The sequence below is a fragment of the Delphinus delphis genome, chromosome 10 (genome assembly GCF_949987515.2).
Source record: "Delphinus delphis chromosome 10, mDelDel1.2, whole genome shotgun sequence".
Lineage (NCBI taxonomy): Eukaryota > Metazoa > Chordata > Mammalia > Artiodactyla > Delphinidae > Delphinus > Delphinus delphis.
In genome coordinates, this window is record NC_082692.2 from 62,384,274 (window position 1) to 62,406,864 (window position 22,591).

Here is a 22,591-nt window from a genome sequence, read left to right on the forward strand (position 1 = left end):
TTTTTTTTTTTTGCGGTACGCGGGCCTCTCACCGCTGTGGCCTCTCCCGTTGCGGAGCACAGGCTCCGGACGCGCAGGCCCAGCCGCCATGGCTCACGGGCCCAGCTGCTCCGCGGCACGCGGGATCCTCCCGGACCGGGGCACGAACCCGCGTCCCCTGCATCGGCAGGCGGACTCCCAACCACTGCGCCACCAGGGAAGCCCCTAAATGAAATTTTTAAAGTGTCCTTGATTGAGGCAATTTTGATATCTCAGCAAATATTTTATACTGCTGAAGAAGAACAATAAGAGAATTTCTAGACACCCTAGAAATCTGAGAGGCAACTTCTCTTACTGTCAGTGTCCCTGGAGAGGGTAATGGGTAGGAATCTCCTACCAGTTTTGTCTCCTCCTCAGGCCCTTGCAAAAAAGCCATGAATAGATGCCCACTTACCTGGTATTTTAAACTTTCTATAAATTATTAGCCAAATAGAGCTATAATGGGGTTGTATTTATAGGCATGTAGAAAGAACACACAAGCACTTCGTAGACCAGGATGAATAAGTTTGTTTTAAAAGGTAGAGCAGATAGCCTTGAGTTCCCTAGATGACTCGTGGACTTTAGATAAACAAGAATTATGGCCTGATTCCAGATGCCAAAGCCAGCCTCCAGCCTTCTCCCTTGCCTCACTTTGCCCTCTAGTTTTTTCTTGTCATTTTTCCCCCCCAGCCAGGGTCATTCAAAAACGGCCTGAGTGATCTGAGAAAAGCCAGGAATGCAGTTTGGCCTGTCATAGCAGGATCCTCTCTCTCTGACATTATCCTCCCCTCTGTGGTTGAGTAGAGAGTGATTCGTTCATTTTTCACACAGAAGGGCATTGAGTCCTGTTGGGTCATTGCCTGCACGTGGCGGCAGGACTTTCCATTTCTCCGTGGTTAGTGCTTGAGCGAAAGCCTCTTTCAGCTGAGTCCACTGAGGTTGTGCCACTGAGTCCTGGGTGGCCGGTGGGATTACCAAGGAGTTCTGATTGCTTTCAAGTGCTGCCATCACCTTGTTTCCGTGGACTTGAGTTACCCAAGATGAAAAACAGAAATGTTAGAATTTGAGAGAATGATCTGGAATTCATAGTCCTTTGCAGGCTGTTTTTGTGTGCCGTTTCCCACGTGTGTGAAAGTATGAGAGCTATGATGGCTGCTAGTGCCCTTGCGAAGAATGTGTGCAAGACTTGACCCCAAACCATTGTTGCTTGATGCACTTGTTAAAACTGTCGACCAGGAAACCAAGTGCTTTGTATTCTCCTTTGTGCCAGGAATGAGTCCTAATTTCCCAGTTACTATTGGAAGTAACTTTTAAAAGCAGTAGGAAAAAGATGAGGAAGATGTGTTAGCTATCAATTGTTCTGAGCCAGAACTGGACAGATATGGGAAATTTCTACATAGTGTATGAAAATTTCACTCTGCAGGGAAATTATTTCCCCCTGTGTCTCTTCTTTTACTTTAATTGATTCAAAATATTGTTCCTGTAAAATTATTCAAAATTTTACTGTTACTATAAAATTATTCAGAATATTGTTACCATAAAATTATTCAAAATATTGTTAACTATAAAATTATTCAAAAATTTACTGTTACTATAAAATTATTCCAAATATCATGACAATAAAACTGCCTTAATTTGTAGACTATTAAAGTGATCTCCAACATAATCATGTTTACTGGGTCTGCTTTTGTGTGTATGGAGTAAGCAGATGGGGCTTTTTGCTAACGGGATTTGGTCTTTTAGAGCTCTCGATTCTTTTTTTTTCTTTCTTTCTTTTCCATTATGGTTGATCACAGGACATTGAATATAGTTCCCTGTGCTATACAGTAGGACCTTGTTGTTTATCCATTCTGTATGTAATAGTTTGCATCTGCTAATCCCAAACTCCCAGCACAACTCTCCCCCGCCCCTTTGCCCCTTGGCAACCACAAGTCTGTTCACTATGTCTGTGAGTCTGCTTCTGTTTCGTAGATAAGTTCATTTGTGTCATATTTTAGATTCCACTTAAAAGTGATATCATATGATATTTGTCATTTCTGCCTTACTTCACTTAGTATGATAATCTCTAGGTCCATCCATGTAGCTGCAAATGGCGTTATTTCATTCTTTTTTATGTCTGAGAGCTCTGGATTCTTAAAGAAATATTCGGGCGTTGAAACTGTGTAGGGTCTCAGATTTTATCCTACTGGCAAGCTAATAAGCTAGCATGCCATGGTTTTGTGGATCCTGGCAGAAGTTATAAGACTCCTGGGTCAGAGACAAAGGACACTTTATTACTCACAGTAGCAGCAGTAGCGTTTCACACTGTAAGCCTTTGCACTAGTTGCCTGAGCTCCAGTTCCTACAGGGCCCCGTGAAGAGGGCCAGGTGATACCTGCATATGCGGTGGGCTGTGTTACAAGAGGAAACCCAAGCTTAGAGAACCACAATATTTTATAAATGGGCAGTAAACCTGCCTGACTTTTGCTCCAGAGAGAGATGCTATCTCTTGCATCCAAGTCTGTTTATTACTCAAACATCCTTAAAAAGGTAGTCTGGAAGTAAGGCAGTGCCTCCCTCACAAGGTGTGTAGGAATGTGAGAGACGCTTAGAGAATCGTCTTTCAGTCTTTCAAGCATCCAGTTTCTTCACCTGGGACCTTATTATTGAGACTTTTCAGGTCATGCTCAAAACGGTGGTCATTTTGTCTCCTTCCCTTTTGTGTATGTTACTGTTTTTTCTAATGAGGTTATGACCAAAGAATTCCAGAGGTGAGTGACCCTCTAGATTTAAGGCAACCACATACAGGAAGGCAGGACTTGCAGACGGAAGGGGCAAGCAATGAGAGAGTGGCTATTCCGATCTTACAAATGCAGGCTGCTGCTTTTCTATGACCCTGATGCTACAAGGGATGAAGATGTAGTCAGGGGAAATGTCGTCTGGGCCAGGGTGTGCCCAGGACTAGAGACGAGGTCTCCCGATTGCTAACTAGCATGGGAGAAGGGGTGAGGAGCCAAGGTATGTGATTGCCATCTATACCCAGACAGGGAATAGCCCTGAGTCGACTCATGTGGTCAACCCTCTGGTGCACAATAAGCCCTCGGGCGGGGTGGCTTTGGGGTCAAAAGCCTGGATTCAAGTTGTAACTCAGGCTCCACCACCAAACTGCTCAATGAACGTAAGCAAATTTAGTTCCCTCATCTGTAAAAATGGGGATAACAACTGAACTTACCTTACAGGACTATTGTGGAATTGACTGAATTAGTCCAAGTAACGAGCTTAGAGCTCTTAATTTTTCAATAATAGTCACAGGTTTTAAGACTTACTTGATCTTTCCATTGGGACAACTAACAAAATAAATTACAAATGGGTTAAAGTACATGGACAAAACGATACAAACACAATTTGAAAAGAGCAACAGAAGAAACCATAGGGTAAATATTGGTAAACTGGAATATATAAAAGTGAAAATTACTTGAGGTTCAAAAATATTATAAGGAAAAGGAAAATATAAAAGATAAGCTAAAAATTGCAATGCGTTCAATAGCTGAAGAATTAATATCCTTAATATACTTAAAAGTTTAACAAATCTATAAGAAGAAAATGAGTACATATATCAAGAGAAAATATATACATCAAGTAATACAAGTAAAAGGAAGTTCCGTTTTTCAGTTAAGAAAAGTGCAAAAAAATCATAATGAAATTTATAATACTCAGTGTTAGCATGCAAGGAAACTGATGCTATTGATGGAAATGTGTATTTGTTTAAATTTTTTGGCAGGCAACTTGAAAATATATACCAAAGTCTTAAAAAGTCCATGAAATGGACCTTAAAAATGTCTCTCTGATCATTCAACATCTAAAAATTTATAAGATATCAGAAATAATTCAACATAGCATTATTTTTAAAAAAGTGTTAAACTGACAACAACCCAGATTCCCAACAAAGAGGGTAATGTTTAAAATATCTAGTTTTTTTTATGGGTTATCTTCAAAGAATGTTTAATGAGCATAAATCTCAGACCCAAAGCTAAGGGGACAAAATGAGAACACAAAGACATTTGTGACAAAACCCCAAATTTGGAAAAAATACGTGTGTAGGTTTATATTAAAAAGTGTGGAAGAAAAGTAAAGTCCATAAGGAAAAAAAATTATGACGTTAATAGTAATGACGGCGGGGGCGGGGATTATGACGTTAATAATAATTATCTCGGGATGGGAATTTGCGTTTTTTTGATTCCCAGTACTTTTCTGTATTTTACAAGTTTCCTGTAATTTGTTCAGGAGGAAAAAACGTTATATTGGAGAGATTAATTGATCGATTGAATGATTAGTTATGGGCAGTGTCGGATGTTTCCGCCACTCTTCAGGTTTGACTCTCCTTTCCGCCACAGACCTTTCGGTCCTTCTCAGGTCTTCCACCCAGGCGCCAATAGAATGAGGGGTAATATATAATACTAGATTACCTGGGGTCTTCGTACTGCAAAAACACCCATGTGCTAAGGTTTCCCGATTCACTGGGGACCAGGAGCTCTCAAGGGACAGGGCTGCAGACTCCGATCACTTTGCGGACCCCCTCTAACGCGCGCAGCCGCACTGCAGCGTTCGCGTCTCCGGGACAGGTTACAGCCAGAGCTCACCAGATCCTGGTAAACTGGGACTGTGCCGCTTTTTACGTCACCGTAGGGGTTCTGCTCCACGGGAAAAAGGGCCAGAACTGCTGCCTTAAATGCGCTTTTGTGTCATCCGCTAGCTAACCTCGGGCCACAGCACGCCCCCCTACTGCAAACTACCACCATTCTAGGTGTGTTTTCCCACATGTAACCCATTTACAGAGTCTCCTCGTGTGCATCATTAACTAGGACGCTTTGCAGTTTACAAACCACCTCACACAACTCCGGCTTCCAAGCACAGCTTAAAAGATGACATTTCGGGCACAGTAGCGTTAAAATTCAAGATATTTAACCTTCACACCAGAGTCCTAAGGACGTCCTGTAACATCAAACCCAGTTGTGGCTAAAAAGCACGCCTCGAGCCAGCCAGGAGTCGAACCTAGAATCTTCTGATCCGTAGTCAGACGCGTTATCCATTGCGCCACTGGCCCCGCACTGACAAAAACACTACTGTAGCATAGATCACGCCTTACGCATCTACGACAGGCTCCCCGACACTAGCGCTGCGCTTCGCCCCTGCGCCGGGCGTCACGGCGCTAGTCCACAGCTCCCAAGGCTCCGCCTTTCCCCCACCATGCGCTCCGCCAATCCGCAGCGGTGACGTCACGGCGCTCTTCGGCGCACTCCCATCCACCGCATCGGACTGCGCCTTTAGCGTTCTATAGCGCGCGCGCTAAGTTTGTCCACGGCCGCCTCCCGTTCGGGAGCAGCCCGGCCGAGCAGGGAGAGGAGGTGGGACGAGGCGGGGCGTTGCGGCCGCCGTGCCAGGGTGACCGGTTTCGCTGTATTCGAGGTGGCGGGGCGGGCGGAAAGAGCAGGGAGGAGGCCGTGGTGCAGGATGGCGGCAACAACCTACGAGCGGCTGAAGCTGTGAGTTCCGCGGGCCGGAAGCTGTTGCCCGAAAGGGTCTGCGGGGCGGCGGGTGGGGCGGCAGGTGTGGGCCGCCGGCAGCGGGGAGGCTTCCTGAGTTCCGGGGCGGCGGGCCGGGTGTGGGAACCCCGCGCGCTCCCCGCCTTACTCGCCGGGCGCGGCCGCTCGCGGCGCCGCGCCCGAGTCGCCACAGGCCCGGGAGCGGCTGTCCCGCCAGCTTTTCTCCACTCAACTCGGCCTCAGAGGCCACGGCGGGGGACCGAAGCTGCGCACCGTCTTCCGGCGAGCCCGGCTCGCCGTTTGGATGCAGCCCTTCGGGGCACGCTCCTCCCCACTTTATTTTATTTTTTATTGTTTGGAGAGGTGGCGGCTAAATTTATCCTTATCGCTTAGGAGAGAAAACGAGAAGTTTTTTTCTTATTTCATGGACCCATAGCAGCACGGATAGCAGCATGTTAGAGGCCACACACAAATGGATAAACCTTTATCTGGGCATTGAAGCCTTCGTGACCGGTCTTGAGGATGCATGAAAAATTTAAAGTACAGTCAATACTCTTAAGGTCCTAAAAGGTGTACTTGGCTTTAAATATTATACCGCCCAAGCATAAAGCAGATTGTTAGGTCCACGTGGACAGCCAGGGGCTACTGTAGAGAATTTTGGCCCTGTAAATTGACTTTTCGGTAAAGCCAAGCTCTTGAGGCTCTGAGAAATAGGCTCTGGTTGTTAGAGTTGTAAATTAGGTATTTGTAGGGTTTGGGGTTCGTCCTGGGTTTAAAACAAAAGCAAAAACATGATTTCCCTTAGCATTACTATCAGCCCCTATGCTTTTCTTGTCTGTGAATAACTTGGTTCTACTCACTTTGTGTTTAATGCTTTACCTCTAGACTGAAAATCCAGTGACCACATCTCAGAAAGTCTTTGGCAACAGAAGCAGATGTGATTATTGAGAAGCTTATCTATCCCTAAATAAGTTAAAACATCTTGGGACTTAGGCACAGGTATCGCATTTCCTATACAAGGATATGAGGACATCAAGATGTGGTTTGGGCACTTCCTATGCTCCCCAGAACCTCAAGCTCACTTAACTTTCTGGAAGGTTCAGTTAAAAGTTAGGGCTGCAGAATTGGAAGTGAGGCCATCTCGACATCAGATGTTTTGCATAAAAGAAGATTACTTTTTCCTCAGTCCACCCCCCCCCCCTTACCACTTATCTTCACTGTAATTCCCTTGAAAACCCCCAGCTGCACCCTTCCCTCCACATTTTCCTTGTTAGGTTTCCTTATTCTCTCCCGGTTCCCCATCACAAGGTGATCACCTTGTTGGTGAATGAGTCTAGGAAAGTGTCTTTGACTGAGGTACTGGCGGGGCCAGTGTCACGTGTGCTGTGTTGGCTAATTAGGTTATTGTTGTCTACCTGATAGTCACTAAAGGGTTTTAATGTGATCCTACACCAGGTCTCAGTTGTGTTTAAGAAATATGGAGCCTTGGCTTGATTGCCGCTCAGCGTTAGGTTACGAAACGCAATCGAATTTTCCTGTGGCAAAGATTGAATGGGATGGAGAACTTGAGAGTTATGATGATAACTGCCAAGGAGGCAATAAATGCACCAGTCCAGACCTTAAAAAAAAAAAAAAAACTCTGTATCCATAAAAGAGAAAGGAAATTTGGCACTGAAGTGGTGACGCTGATGCTTTTGTATTGATTTTTGTGAGAAGTGGAAACTATAAATTTGTTTGGGGGAAAAAGTAAATCTGGGGTTATATGAAAGTCATTCTCTAATTTTTCAGTGCTTAACTTTTTTCCCTGAAAAAAAATAGTTCTAAATGCGTCTGTAAATGAAGATACAACTTTTTTACAACTTTGTTTTTCTTTGCCAAGGAGTTTGTGAGTTGGAGTCTCTGCTCATTTCTTTTGTTTGGCCCTTGCTGCTCTGAGGCGTGGTTTTAAAATGTGGCCTCCGACCTAAGGTGTATTCTTTTTTAGATGCATTGGAGGTGGAAGTGGTTTCTGATCCATATAAGAATTATAGGACATAATGGCCATTTTTAAAAGTGCCTAGAGATATGTTTTAAGGAAGATCCGTACAAGAGATAGTTTGATTATTGTATTATGAAAGTATTGTTATTGGGTTCATTTAAATATCGAAGTGCTTGGGATTTTAAAAATTTGTTCTGTGTTATGCCATACATTTTTTCCCGTCCATCTCTGTCCTGTGGTGTTCACCTTCCTAATGCCCTAAGTTTCATCCTCTACTCTCCCGCTTACAATCTCCAGTTCCATTTTATTGACTTACAGGAATAAGCCCACATTTCTTAGCCACCTGTATTCTAGCCTCTTCACAGTCTATCCCCTAACCTTATTTCCCATAACTGCCCAGTGCTTTTTTTCCTTCCTTTTTTTCCCTTTCACCAGACTTGGACACCCTCTTTTTGCTTCAAGCTTGGGCTTATTTTGATCTTTCTATCCAGAATGTTTTCTTCCTCTCTTCCCCTCTTTACATGCTGATCACATCTATGGTAGAGCCGAGACAACTCTGGTTTTTTAAGTCAGAACAGACTTAGATTTATTTAGACTTAGATTCACCTGCTATTTGCTTTGTGTCCTGACCATGTTACTTAATCTCTCTGAATGGGGTTTTCATCTGTAAAATGGGAACGTTTCTACTTCACAGTATTACAAGGACTGAAAGAACGTAGATGAAACCAGCATACTTAACAGATACTCCTCGTCTCTGCGAAGCCTTTTTTCCAATGTCTTTTCCTTCACTGAGCTCCCATAACAGTCTACTGTCACAGGAACTAGACACCAAACGTCTATATGAGTTTTCACATTGTCTCTTACGATTCATTAGCAGTGTACTTACTGTCTGATGGACACGAGGACTGAAAGAATGATCGAGCCATAGCACTGTTTGAACCACTCACTTTGCTGCCTAGAAATGATGAAGTCATTAATAAATACTTTGTTTCTCCAACTAGGTTACAAGTATGTAGAACATATTAGAAACACCTTAACATTGATTTCTTCTCTAGTCCTCAGTTCCTAACGTAAAGCCTGGTGCATTGCAGGTCCTCAGTGGATCACCTAAGTAAATGAAAAGAACTTTCCTCGGACATGGTATAGAAATGAGTTACTTAACAACTGAAAATAATTGACATGTTCATTATGGATTTTTGATGTAGAAAACAATATTGATTTGTTCAGAATTTAAAATTTATACTATTTAAACATCCAGGCAGTTCTTAATATTCCTATTTTGCAACTCCTTTTTTCATTTAAAATCATTTGTGTAAGCCTTTGTAATGTCAAACAGTGATAAGTTTGAAATTGCAAGACAATTAACAGAAATCCATGATTGGAAACCTTTAAAGCATTTTTTTTCCTTTTAAAGGTCAGGTGAAAAAAGTGTAAGGCAGAAAGTGAATCAGGTTGCAGCTTCTATCTGAAGAAACATTGTTTCCTCAGTTAAGAAGTGGACTTTCTTTTTAAAACATTGTCATAGCTGTGAGGTCAGCCAAGGGAGAGGTGATAGAATCCTGAGGACAGATGTAAACTAAGCAATTCTGTGATGAAGATATATGTAGTTTATACAGTCCAGTGAACATTCAGATTACTCACACATCTCTCTTCTTGACTGCCTTCATCCAATTCCACCTCTCCCGTCCACCCCCCCCTCCCGCCCATCTCTGATAACCACAAATCTTATCTCTTTTCTTTGAGTTTGTTTTTGAAGTGTAATTGACCTACAATGCTATGTTAATTCTTGGTACACAAGATAGTGATTTGGTATTTTTGTACATTTAAAAATGGTCACCATGATAAGTCTTGTTATGATATGTCATCATACGAAGATATTACATAGTTATTGACTGTATCTCCACAGTGTACATTTCATACCCTTGACTCATTTACTATGTTTTATAACTGGAAGTTTGTACCTTTTAATCTCCCTCACCTATTCCTTTCCTTTCCCTACCTACCTCCACTCCGGCGACCTCTGTTCTCTGTAACTCTAACTCTGCTTCTGTTTTGTTTGTTCGCTTGTTTTTTAGATTCCATGTATAGGTAAAATCATACAGTGTTTGTCTTTCTCTTTCTGACTTATTTTACTTAGCATAATACCCTGTCGGTCCATTGGTTGTTGCAAATGGCAAGATTTCATTGTTTTGTTATGGCTGAGTAATATTCTGTTGTGTGTGTGTGTATATATATGTATATATATTTCATACATGTTTTTTATCCATTCATCTATTGATGGGCACTTGGGTTGCTTCCATATCTTGGCTTTTGTAAACAGTGTTGCATTGAACATAAGGGTACGTATATCTTTTCTAATTAGTGTTTCGTTTTCTATAGATAATTACTCAGGAATGGAATTGCTGGATCATATGGTAGTTCCATTTTTAATTTTTTGAGGAAGTGCCATACTCTTTTCCATAGTGGCTGCCCTAATTTACCAACAGTGCAGTGTTCCCTTTTCTTGACATTGTCGCCAACACTTATTGTATTTGTTGTCTTTTTGATAATAGCCATTCTGACAGGTGAGAGGTGGCTTTGATTTGCATTTCCTTCATGATTAGTGGTGTTGAGCATCTTTTCATGTGCCTATTGGCCATCTGAATATCTTCTTTGGAAAAATGTCTGTTCAGATCCTCTGCCCATGTTTTACTCAGGTTGTTCATTTTTTTCTAAACTTTATTTATTTATTTTTTAATTTATTTTTGGCTGCTTTGGGTCTTCACTGCTGCGCCCGGGCTTTCTCTAGTTGCTGCACGTGTACTTCTCATTGCAGTGGCTTCTTTTTGTTGCGGAGCACAGGCTCTAGGCACGCGGGCTTCAGTGGTTGTGGCACGAGAGCTCAGTAGTTGTGGCTCGCAGGCTCTAGAGCTCAGGCTCAATAGTTGTGGTGCACGGGCTTAGTTGCTCTGCAGCATGTGGGACCAGGGCTCGAACCCATGTCCCCTGAATTGGCAGGCGGATTCTTAACCACTGCACCACCAGGGAAGTCCCTGTTCATTTTTTTTTGGATCTTGAGTTGTTTGAGTTCTTTCAATATTTTGGATATTAACCCCTTATCAGATGTATCATTTGAAAATATCTTCTCCCAGTCAGTAGGCTGCCTTTTTGTTTTATTGATAGTTTCCTTCACTGTGCAAAAGCTTTTTAGTTTGATGTAGTTACTTTTGTTTATTTTTGCTTTTGTTTCCCTTGCCTGAGGAGACATATCCAAAAAAAATATTACTAAGACTGATGTCAGAAAGCATCCTGCCTCTGTTTTCTTCTAGAGGTTTTATGGTTTCAGGTCTTATGTTTAAGTCTTTAATCCATTTTGAATTTACTTTTGTGCATAGTGTGAGAGAGTAGTCCATTTTGATTATTTTGCGTGTAGCAATCTCGTTTTCCAAGCACGCTGTCCTGGAGAATGTTCCATGTGCACTTGAAAGAAGTTCTTTCTTTTTGTTTATGTGTATATCTGTTATAGATTTTTGGTTTGTGGTTACAGTGCGGTTTATATATAGCAGTCTGTCTGTCTGTGATTATTTTAAGCTGCTGATCTCTTACGTCAGACACATTTTAACAACCCTGCATTTTTGCTCCTCTCCTCCTCCTTGCCCCGCATGCTTACTCTTTTGATATCATCTTTTATATCTTTTTGTTTCGTGTATCCCTTAACTACTTATTGTGGATGTAGGTGATTTTACTGGCTATATCCACTGGCTGCAGAGCTCATGGTGTCCCAGAGCTCGTGTTGGCCTGCTGGTGGGCAGAGCCCGGGCCCAGGGGGCTGGGCTCGGTCCTGATATGGCAGGCTGTGGGGCTGCGGTGGTCCTGGGGCTGTTGTCTGTCCACTGGTGTGTGGGGCGGGGACCTTGGGCATCCCAGGGGTGGTGCCTACACATTAGTGGGTGAGGCTGGTCCTAGGGCTAGTGCCAGACCACTGGTGGGCTGAGCTGGGTCCCAGGGTCTCTGGTGGCAGGGTCCTGGGGATCCTGGGGCTAGTACTGGGACCCTGGTGTCTAGGGGTGGTCCTGCGCCCTTTGGTGGACAGGGCTGGGTCTTGGGGCATAAGAGAGCATGTCTGCTGGTGGGTAGGTAGGGCTGTGTCTCTGCCTGGCTAGTTGATTGGCCTGAGGTGTCCCTGGTACTGATGCTGATGGAGCCAGTGTAGGCAGTGGGTGGGGCCAGGTCCTTGTGCTAGTAAGCTAGAAGGAGGACTCCAAAATGGCACGTGCCACCCCCAGTGTCCTTGTGGTAGAGTGAGCTTCTAAAGATGGCTGCCACCATCTTTGTCCCCAGGGGTGAGCCGGTTGCCTCCTGCCTCTCCAGGATCAGCAGGTGAATCTGACCCAGGCTCCTTTCATATTTTTGCTTCTGTCCTGGGTCCTGGAGCATGTGAGATTTTGTGTGTGTCCTTTAAGAGTGGAGTCTCTTATTTCCCACAGCCCTTTGGCTCTTCTGAAAGTAAGTTCCACTGGCCTTCAAAGCCAAACGTTCTAGGGGCTCATCTTTCTGATGTAGGAACCCCGAGCTGGAGAGCCCGATGTGAGGCTGGACCCCTCGCCCCTTGAGGAGAGCCTCTGCAGTTGTAATTATCCTCCCATTTGTGGGTCGCCCCCACTGTGGTATAGGTCTTGGTTACACTGGCTCTCCTCCCCTCCTACCCGTTTTGTTGTTCCTTTCTTATATCTTTAGTTGTAGAAGATCTCTTCTGCTAGTCTTCCAGTTTTTCTCATCAGTAGTTGCTCTGTAAAGAGCTGTAATTTGGTGTGCCTGTGGGAAGAGGTGAGGTCAAGGTCTTCCTGCTCTGCCATCTTGGCCACACATCTCCATGGGCCTTTATTTTCAAAGCTTAATAGGCTTTGAAGTCCATGGTCTCTGGGATCAAGAAGAGAGAGTGCAAGCTCATGCCTATTTTGATATATCTTCCAAAATATGTGTCATCTTAACAGAAACTAGGACTCTGGGTTGATATCAAATCCCCTGTCTTGAAAGAAACTAGGTAGTATTCCTGTTCTGTTAGTTAATAGTCGATACCTATTGGATTCTGATAACCTCACCAGTTTATTTTAGTATACAGTATTACTTTGAACTTTAGAGATTTGATATCAACAGCATAGTTAATGACCAGATAATCTTCTTGGAGGGAATTTCTTTAACTTCTAAGATCTATTTCATAAATAAGTAATGTGAGAGAGTTTTACTGAAATGAGAAACATCACACCAGTTGAGGGCCATTCTTTTTGCAACAGGGAGAAGATTTTGCCTAGATATTTGTTCATCACTGAGTCTTCTGTCTTGGTTTCCATGTACTTATTACATTGAGAACTTAGCAGAGCCTGTTGACTGGTTAATTTTGGAAAAACTCCAGGCAGAACTTGGTGTTAAGTGATACTTTATAGACTTTCTATTTAGAGAACACCCTGCTTCCTCTTTCTCTTCTTATAAGTTACAGTATAACTTCAAATCCAGTTAAAATTTGACCTCTCATGATCTTTCCTTAGCTAAGAGAAAAGAAACAAATTTTAAAATTCCGTTTATTCTGTCACTGAGCCAAAGAAAACATTAGTTAAGGGCCATATAGAAATAACAACTTAATGTATGTGTTTTCTGACTAATTATGTTCTATTCTCTAAGAAAATTGAGCTTTTACTATCTTGTGTGAGAATACCAATGGGAATGGATAAGCTTAGAGTCCTTGTCTGCAGAGGCTTGGTAGCCTGTTTGGTGAAGATTTTTTTTTTAATAAATAAATAAATAAATAAATTTATTTATTTATGGCTGCATTGGGTCTTTGTTGTTGGGTCTTCATTGCTGTGTGCAGGCTTTCTCTAGTTAAGGCGAGTGGGGTCTACTCTTTGTTGTGGTGCGCGGGCTTCTCATTGTGGTGGCTTGTTGCAGAGCTCGGGCTGTAGGTGCACGGGCTTCAGTAGTTGTGTCACGCAGGGTCAGTAGTTGTGGTGCATGGGCTTAGTTGCTCTGCGGCATGTGGGATCTTCCCAGACCAGGGTTCGAACCCATGTCCCCTGCATTGGCAGGCGGATTCTTAACCACTGCGCCACCAGGGAAGTCCCTGGTGAAGATTTAAAAACAAAAATAACAATAAAACCATAACCCCAGCAAAAATTATACCCTGAATGTTTACTCAGGTGTTTCTGACTGTAAGTGCTAGAGAGTTAAAGTTAATTTCATGAGCTTTTGAAATGAAACCTGGGAGCATAAAGCTTACAGAATAAAATTTATTACATAAAACACACTTCAGATCAGTATTAAGGCCAATTAAACAGTGGTGGGAAATGGAAGGAGGGAAAGGAGAAGAGGAAGGCAGCAAAGGCATATGTAGATAGCTGAGTTGGGATGACACTTGCTGTTATTAGTTGGATGAATTAGAGCGATTACTTGTAATTAGTCTTCTTAGAAATGTTGATTAGCTGGCAGTCACTGTTCATATCTCCAATTCTTGCTCCAATTCTTAAGCCATTTTCAATAACATTTATCAGAGCAGCCTGGTGGCAGCACCAGCAACTTAGATTCTAGCAACATCTCTCTGAGAGGTAAGATCCAGCAAAGGTCCCAGAGCCCTTAGGCTAGATAGAACTCTTTACGTTGATCCACAATTACTCTTATTTTTGTTCTTTTAACACCTTTTTAAGCTTAATTTTTATTATCTAATACGAGTATATGGTTTAAAGCTAAGTAACACAAAGCTTATATATTAAAAGAGCACTTTTCAGCACTCCCAACTCCCACTGTCCCAGAGGCATCTATCAATACTTTCATTTTTTTACAATGTTTATTTATTTAGGTTGTGCTGGGTCTTAGTTGCGGCATGCAAACTCGTAGTTGTGGCATGTGAACTCTTCGTTGCAGCATGCGGGATATAGTTCCCTGACAAGTGATTGAACCCGGGCCCCCTGCATTGGGAGCGTGGAGTCTTACCCACTGGATCATCAGGGAAGTCCCAGTATTTTCATGTTTTTAAGCAGTTTCTTCTGGTATTTTGCTTTACACTTCTAAACAACATGCTTATACTGCTATTTCCTGATTTGTTTTTCAGTTTCAGTCATATGATGACTTTTTACTTCAGAAGATGAGAATTTAGCTTTCATACCTCTCTTCCTTTCCTCTCCTCTCAGTGTGGTTATATTAAGATATTCAGTGTTCACATTATTATGGTTGTGTAGGTATGACTCAAAGGAAGTCAGTAATGTATTATAGTTACATTTCCTTATAAAAATGCTTTGTTTTTCCTTGAATTAAAAAGTTTGCTTGACTTTTCTTTAATGTACCTGTTGCTAATTAATCTTCAGTCTCTGGGACAGCAGTAAAACTCGTCTGCTGATGGTAACTGTCAATTCATCTTCTTCTGTGAGGCTTACCTCCAGGAGCCCTATCCCCTCTGCTTTAATCTGGACTGGCTGTTCTTTAGGCCTGTTGCATTGTCCTGGAACTTCCCTTTACCATCATCATGAGAATTTCTTTTACCTCTCTCCTGTTTTGGATTCCAAGTCTAACTCTTGATTTACTCCATGTCGATGAAACAGCTTTTCCTTCTTTCCAAGAAAGAGTGAAAGAGAAGTATCTTTTGAGATATTGCACATCTGAAAATGCTTTCATTCTGTCCTCACGTTTATTTGTTAGTGTGACTAAGTAGAGAATTCTCAGAAATTATTATCCTTCAGAATTTTAAAGACCTTGCTGTTGAATAGTCCAATGTGTTGCTGTTGAATAATCCAATAGTGTGGCTGTTGAATATTTCAGCACTTCTTTCTCTTAGTTTTTTTTTTTTCTGGAAACTTTAGGATTGTATCTCTATGGTATTTTGAGTTTTACACTTAATGTGCCTCTGTGTGTGTGTGTGTGTGTGTGTGTGTTTCATATATTTGGTGGGCCTTTTACATCTGGAAACTTGTCCTTTGGCTTGAGGTTTCTTCTTCGTTTTTGCACTATTTGATAAATTGTTTTCTTGTGTACTCTCCTGGAATTCCTGCTAAGTGGATGTTGAACATCCTGGATTGTGCCCCTCTCTTTCTTCCTGTCTTCTCTCCCCCTCCTGTCTCTTTCCATCTCCCCCTTTCTTCCTTCCTATGCTTTTCTGTTTTACAGCTCTTATCTTTTTATTCTGTTCTCAAGGAGAGTTCTTCAGTTTTATTTTCCAGTCCTTCTACTGAATATTCAAATTATTATTTCTGCCGTCAGTCCAAAAACATATTCTTGCTTGCTGAATCTCCTTCTCCCCCCCCCCCTTCTTTTTGGTATTTTTGTTTCATGAATGCAATGTCTTCTCTCTCAGGCTACCAGTTATAAATGTGTTTTGAAGTTTTATTCTGTTCTCAGCATAGTTTGTTTACCCAAAGTTATTTTTCTCTTTGTTTTGTTCTGTGTCTTCTGTGATGGAAGCTTAGCTCAAATATCTGGTGATCCTTGGTTGTCATTTCATGTTTAAGAATGAGGCACTAAAAAATGGATTGGAAGGGTCTGTTTGTGGGTCAGGATTTGTCAATTGGTGGCCTTCACTAGAGTGATTGTGCAGGAACTCAACTGTTTCTTTGGGGGAGGTGCCCTAAATATCAGCATTTGCAGGTCTTTTCTTTTGGGCCAGTAAGTTTCTTCAGAGACAGTATTCATAGCTCTTTCGGGAGTTGGGGGAGTGGGATGCTTGGCTTTTAGCCTTCTGGGAACCTGCCAGAGGAAGAGGGTGGATGATTTTCCCAATCTGTAAGCAGACCTTCTCTGTGTCTCCAGACTTTACTTGACTCACTGTGGTCCTCAGCTGTGCCTGGTTTCTGGAGTTCAGGTCTTCTCTTGTTGAACTGCTCTAAGCATTAAATCATATGGTTAGGGAGGTACCTGGACTCTAGGTTTGGGTAGGGATCTGATTGTTCCTTACACAGACTTTGAACCACCTTACTCTTACCCCCAACCCTGCAGTTAATCTCACTGCCCCACCTCATCCCCTACCCAAGTTCTTAGTTCTTGAGGCTTTTCAGCACTCTACAGCTGGAGTCTGCTTACTTTGTTGGCTCTCACCCCATAGGCAGTTAGATTCTGTAGTAACTTAATTAGCCCATTTCCAAGCACTTTTCTTCTTCCAGACCTGCATTTGAATGACTAGTATCTGCCCTACAGCCTGCACCCACCTCTTGGTAGTACCCAGATTCCATCTTCTGAAAGAATATCAAGGCTTTTTCTCTGGAGGGTTTTCACTCTTGGAAATTCATTTCATTCTACTTCGATTGAGAAGCTAATTTGTTGATCTTCTCATTTCACATGTACCTAGCCAGACTGGAAGTGTTATATATAGTATATTTCACCTTCATATAAAAGAAATTTTCATTTCTGACTTTGTAATTTTAAGGATTTTGAACACATAGTGAGGTTATTAACTTTGACTGCGATTATTAGGAATGTAACAATTAGTAAAGGCCTATTTCTGTGGCTGTATATTTTTTGTATATGATTTAAAGTCTTAATTCAAGATGTATATATATATTAAAAAAAATAAGTTGATTTGCAGCTGCATTGGGTCTTCATTGCAGTGTGTGGGCTTTCTCTAGTTGTGGCGGGCAGGGGCTACTCTTCGTTGTGGTGCATTGGCTTCTCATTGCGGTGGCTTCTTGTCGTGGAGCACGAGCTCTAGGTGTGCGGGCTCAGTCATTATGGCTCATGGGCTTAGTTGCTCCGCGGCATGTGGGATCTTCCCAGACCAGGGCTCGAACCTGTGTCCCCTGCATTGGCAGGTGTATGCTTAACCACTGCGCAGCCAGGGAAGTCCCCAAGATGTATGTATTTTTTCAGTGTTCCACACCCTTCCAGATCAGTTTTAAGTTTAAATGTCAAGTTGGGAAAAATTTTTTAATTGCTTATATTAGGGATACTTTTTGTTCCATGTATATTTTGAAATATATTTATTTGTGTATTTATATATATATTTTACATAATTATACATATTAAAATTTTAATAGGAGATTTTTCTGCTCCTATAAATATTTGATTTTATAATAAATTTCACTGACTAAAAGGTATCTGTTAGGTAACACACCAAAACTTGTATCTGGAAACAAGTATGATTTTTTTTTAATTCATTGACTTCATTCAAATAATTTATTTTTATGGTAGAAGTTTTGCAGGTGAGAAGCTTAAATACATTGGTTTTAGGGCCCTGTCAGTTACCAAAATTCAAGGATGCTCAAGTTCCGTATATAAGTGGCGTAGTGTTTACATATAACCTATGTACATCCTCCTGTATATTTGAAATCATCTCTATATTATAATACCTAATACAATGTAAATGTTATGTAAATAGTTGCAAATACAATGTAAATGTTATGCAAATAGTTGCTGGTGTTCAGCAAATTCTAGTTTTGCTTTTTTGGAACTTTCTGGAATTTTTTTTTCTTGAGTATTTTCAATCCACTGTTGGTTGAATCCACCCTTGTGGAACCCATGGATAAGGAGGGCCTACTGTATATAGATAAAAGAAGTCAAAGTATAAGAGGGTGGAGCTATTGAGGGAACACAGTATGCATTTCTCTACTGGCTGTTCATTTAGATGCAAGCTTTGTGTTTTTGTCCACTGTATTGAAAAAGTGGAAGAATTTGATTTCTGAGATTGTATGTTGATAATCATCTCTTATATTAAGAATAACGTTAGTTATTAAAGAAGTAACACCATTTGTGTGAAGTAAACTGTGGTAGCTTCCCCCCCCCCCCCCCCCCAAATACAGCTGTGAATTTAGAAGAGCTTAGGGCCCTGAGCAATATGAAGAAGATGGATATAATAAAACCCAGGGACTTCACTCGTGGTCAGAACTGTGTAGCATTCATCAGCCTTTGTCTCAAATGTAAAACTAAAGCAGCTGAGTAGGAGCAGTGGTGATGGCTTTGTCAAGAGACTGAGACAGCAGAAGAGAAAACTAAAGCTCAGTGGTCTGAGGTCATTTAGTAAAAAAAAAAAAATGATGCCACCATTTCGTGGAGTCTCTTCTTAGTGCCAGGCGTGTCACACATATTCTCTCATTTACCCTCACCGATCACTTACCACTTTTTTAATAGAGAGAAAGCTGAGCTGGGAAGTTCAGTGATTTGTTCAGGGACTCATGACAAGTAAGCATGGAGTTGGAATTCAAACCAGGTTTGTAAGAGCTTAAAACCTGTAACTTTTTCACCATACTGTGTTACTAGAATTTGAAGGCATCATCTTTTGGTAGGATGGCCCAGAAATTGATGTGTTCAAGATCCTAGTCAGTCAGGAAAACATTGACTTATACTTAGGTTAAGACATAAGGAAAAAACCTTGGTTTAATAAAATATAAATTAAAGACACTCCATTAAAAATGGTTTTTAAAATGTTTTATCACTTAGAAACTCACACACCAGGTATCAAACTCAATTGAAGGAAACATCTCTTTGTTTTGTTCCAGGAAGATAAAGTGTTTTTGTGTTTTGGCCAGGGGTTAATGTGGAGATTATTTCATTCCAGGAGGGATTTGATCACTGTAGTAGTTTTCTATTGCTGCTGTACCAAATTACCATAAGCTTAGAAACTTTAAACAATACAAATGTATTATCTCTTAGTTACTGTCGTTCAGAAGTCCAATATGAATCTCACTGGGCTAAAATCACGTTTCATAGTGGAGGCTCTGAGGAAGAATCCAGCTCATTCAGGGTGTTGACCAAATCCATTTTCTTGTGGTTGTTGGACTAAGGTCCCTGTTTTCTTGCTGGCTGTTAGCCTGAGGCCACTCTCCTGTCCCTGCACGTGACCTCAACGTCTCAGGAACTACCAACAACTTGTCACATCCTTCTCATGATTGAAATCTTCATTGTAGGAAAGCATTTCCCATTGTAGGAAAGTATTTCACATGACTCTTTCAGATCCTGAGCCTTTTTAAGACCTGGAAATGCAGTGGGACATCTGATGCACAGGCATTTAAACAGCATTTAAAAGATTGGGGGTTGTTAGGGTGTGGAGGGATTCTAAAGAGTGAGGCTTATAAAATGCCCTCTGATTTAGAGACAGAATTTTTTCCAAAGGCTTTTATAAAGAAGTCTTGTTTTTCAGGTCTACTTTTTGTTTAAACTTTTTGTTTCTATTTGGTACTTGTTTTTTTATTTATCACCTACCTCCTTGTCCCTAGTACTTGTGTAATGCTTAGCACATGGTAGCTTTTCAATAAATTTATTGACTTACTCCTGGAGTGCAACTTACCCTTGCACAAAACATCTTCTGCAGGTATGGACTGATGTGTTGGATTTTTTTTTTTTTAATGATTTGAGACTGGAGGTAACTATCCTATGACTAGATTGTCTGGAAGTTTTTTTATACTTCCTTTAGTTTGTTTCAGGACCTCTCACTTTGCTTTCTTTTTATAGGTTTATTGAAGCATAGTTGACATATAATAAACTGCACATATCTAAAGCATGCGCTTTGATACATTTTGATATATTTTACACCTGTGAAACCATCACCAGTATCAAATGAATACAGTCATTACCCTTAAAAGTTTCCTTGTCTGTAATTACTCCCGTTTTCCCTTCTTTGTGCAAGTTATACATACAACTACGATATGACCCAGCCATTCCACTTCTAAGTAGTCATCCAAGAGAAATGATGCATATGTCTGCCTTAAGACTTGTACTAGAATGTTCATAGAAGCTTTATTCATAATATCCTAAACTGGAAATGGCACAAATGTCCATCAGCAAGTGAATGAATAAACAAACTGTGATATATCCATACAGTGGACTACTATTCAGGAATAAAAAGGAACATATATTTAGTTTGAATTGAAGACTGCCATATTTGAAGCAGATTTGTTTCCTTTGTTGCATTTCTTATTTTGTATTAAAATTGACTTTCATTTCCTTGGCATACCCCATTCCCACCCCATGGAGGAAATATTAAGAAGTTAGTTATAGATGAACCATAAAAGGATGTAAGTTATATTTGGATAATTAAGGGTTGATTATTCCTCAAAAACTTACAAGTCAAAAATGGTCAGTATAGTTTGTTCTGCTACAGGACTTGTTTCTGTAACACCAAATAGCTTATACATGGTCAGTAAGTAAGAAATGATGGGGCTTCCCTGGTGGCGCAGTGGTTGAGAGTCCGCCTGCCGATGCAGGGGATACGGGTTCGTGCCCCGGTCCGGGAAGATCCCACATGCCGCGGAGCGGCTGGGCCCATGAGCCTTGGCCGCTGAGCCTGCGCATCCGGAGCATGTGCTCCGCAACGGGAGAGGCCACAACAGTGAGAGGCCCACATATCGGGGGGAAAAAAAAAAAAAAAGAAGTGATGTCAGTGATGGTGTGTGGGTTTATTATGTAAGATTTTTCATTGGCAAGAAGAGTAGAATAGAGGGAGTAGAATTTAAAAGGAAAGGAAAAAGCCCTCAGATTGGCTGCTGCACAGACAGATGTTCTTTTAAGTGTGGTTTAAGAACAGCAGAGATTAGTCCCTGGAAAAACGAACAAGCTAGTTCTCCCCCCAGCTCTGGTCAGCTCCTGGAGGCCCTCCATACCTGCCGGTTCCGTACCTGCAGGTTCCAACTTGGTTGAATCCACGGTTGCAGAGGGCTGACTGTACTGCACCATTTAATATGAGGGACTTGAGCATCCACAGATTTTGGTATCTGGAACCAATCCCCGGCAGATACCTGTACTTACTCCTGTGCCCACCTTAACAACAGCCTCAGTCTCCATTTTTTTAGTGCCTGCAAATCTTTATTTTAACTTTATTTAGTTTTTGTTGATTGTCATTTCCTGAGGCAGTCCCCAGCCATGCTGAATTGCTTGCCTGGAGTTATCCGTTGTACCTCGTGAGGAGCCAACTGTTAATTTTTGTTGGACTCAGGTTACAAAGTTGCATAAATTCTGAGTACTCTGCTAATTGTACCCCCTTTATTTTTTACTTTGCAGGATGAGGTTTTTTTTTCAAGAACACATCAGTGGCATTCAAACAAAATACAAAAATGTTAAAGTAGTTTATTTTAAACAATTTCCTGGAAATGTGTTTCTTAGTGTTTTTAGCTAATACTTAAATCTTGGTTACTATGTGTCAAGTGTTCTAAGTGCTTATCAAAGAGTATCTCATTTTATCCTCACAACAATGCAATTTAATGAGTCTGGTATTATCCTTATTTTATGGATAAGGGAACTGAGGAACACAGGGGAGGAGTAACGTGCCCAAGTTCACACAGCACAGTCTGGTTACATAGAATGTGCTCCTGACTACTGAGCTACATTGCCTTCTGCACCATGTTGAGTATAAATTAGATTTTAGTATGATTTTCTTACGTAAGTCAGAGTGGTAGTTTTACAGCGAATTAAAACCTTATCAGCATTAAATTAGGTGAAAAGAGTTGCAGTGAACACATAAGGACAGCATAATAGCTTTATCTATTCACTGTTGTGACCTCTCCCGTTGCGGAGCACAGGCTCCGGACGCGCAGGCTCAGCGGCCATGGCTCACGGGCCCAGCCGCTCCGCGGCATGTAGGGTTCTCCTGGACCGGGGCACGAATCCGTGTCCCCTGCATCGTCAGGCGGACTCTCAACCAGTGCGCCACCAGGGAAGCCCAATGATGTCAAATTTAAACACTGTTCAATTGTTATAACAGGTTTTTTTGGAAGTCTTCATTTCACTTCGTTATTTATGGTTTTAAATTTCTTCTTAGGCATATCACACCTGAAAAATTTTATGTGGAAGCTTGTGATGATGGAACAGATGATGTACTTATCATCGACCGTGTGTCCACAGAAGTTACACTCTCAGGTATTTCATGGCCAGATTTAGAAGTGTCTAGAAAGATTTTACACTTAAGTTGCAATAGTTAAATTAATGAGATCCATGTGAGTGTGTGGATATCTGAGTGTCTTCTTAGAAAATTTTAATTCTTGCTACCTCATTTGATTTTTATGCATTAATTTTATACTTTTTCCTTTTCATGAAAAGGAGAAATGATCTTGAAAATTTTAGGTAGCATTTTACTATTCATAAGGATTTAAAAACTTTCTTTATTTGTTCCCTTATCAGTACCGTAACAGGATTG

General features: G+C 41.4%; 1 protein-coding gene and 1 non-coding gene across 2 annotated transcripts in view; one reads left to right on the forward strand and one right to left on the reverse strand.

The window, feature by feature from the left end:
- Window positions 1-5,028: 5,028 nt before the first annotated feature.
- TRNAR-ACG (transfer RNA arginine (anticodon ACG)) lies at window positions 5,029-5,101 on the reverse strand. The gene has a single exon. It is a non-coding gene; the product is annotated as a tRNA-Arg (tRNA).
- A 329-nt stretch (window positions 5,102-5,430) lies between these two features.
- Window positions 5,431-22,591, forward strand: part of SACM1L (SAC1 like phosphatidylinositide phosphatase) — a 66,387-nt gene continuing 49,226 nt past the window's right edge. The window contains exons 1-2 of the mRNA XM_060022333.1: window positions 5,431-5,540; window positions 22,217-22,314. Coding sequence (XP_059878316.1) covers window positions 5,509-5,540; window positions 22,217-22,314 — 130 coding nt within the window. The 5' untranslated portion in view covers window positions 5,431-5,508. The remainder of the gene's footprint in view (window positions 5,541-22,216; window positions 22,315-22,591) is intronic.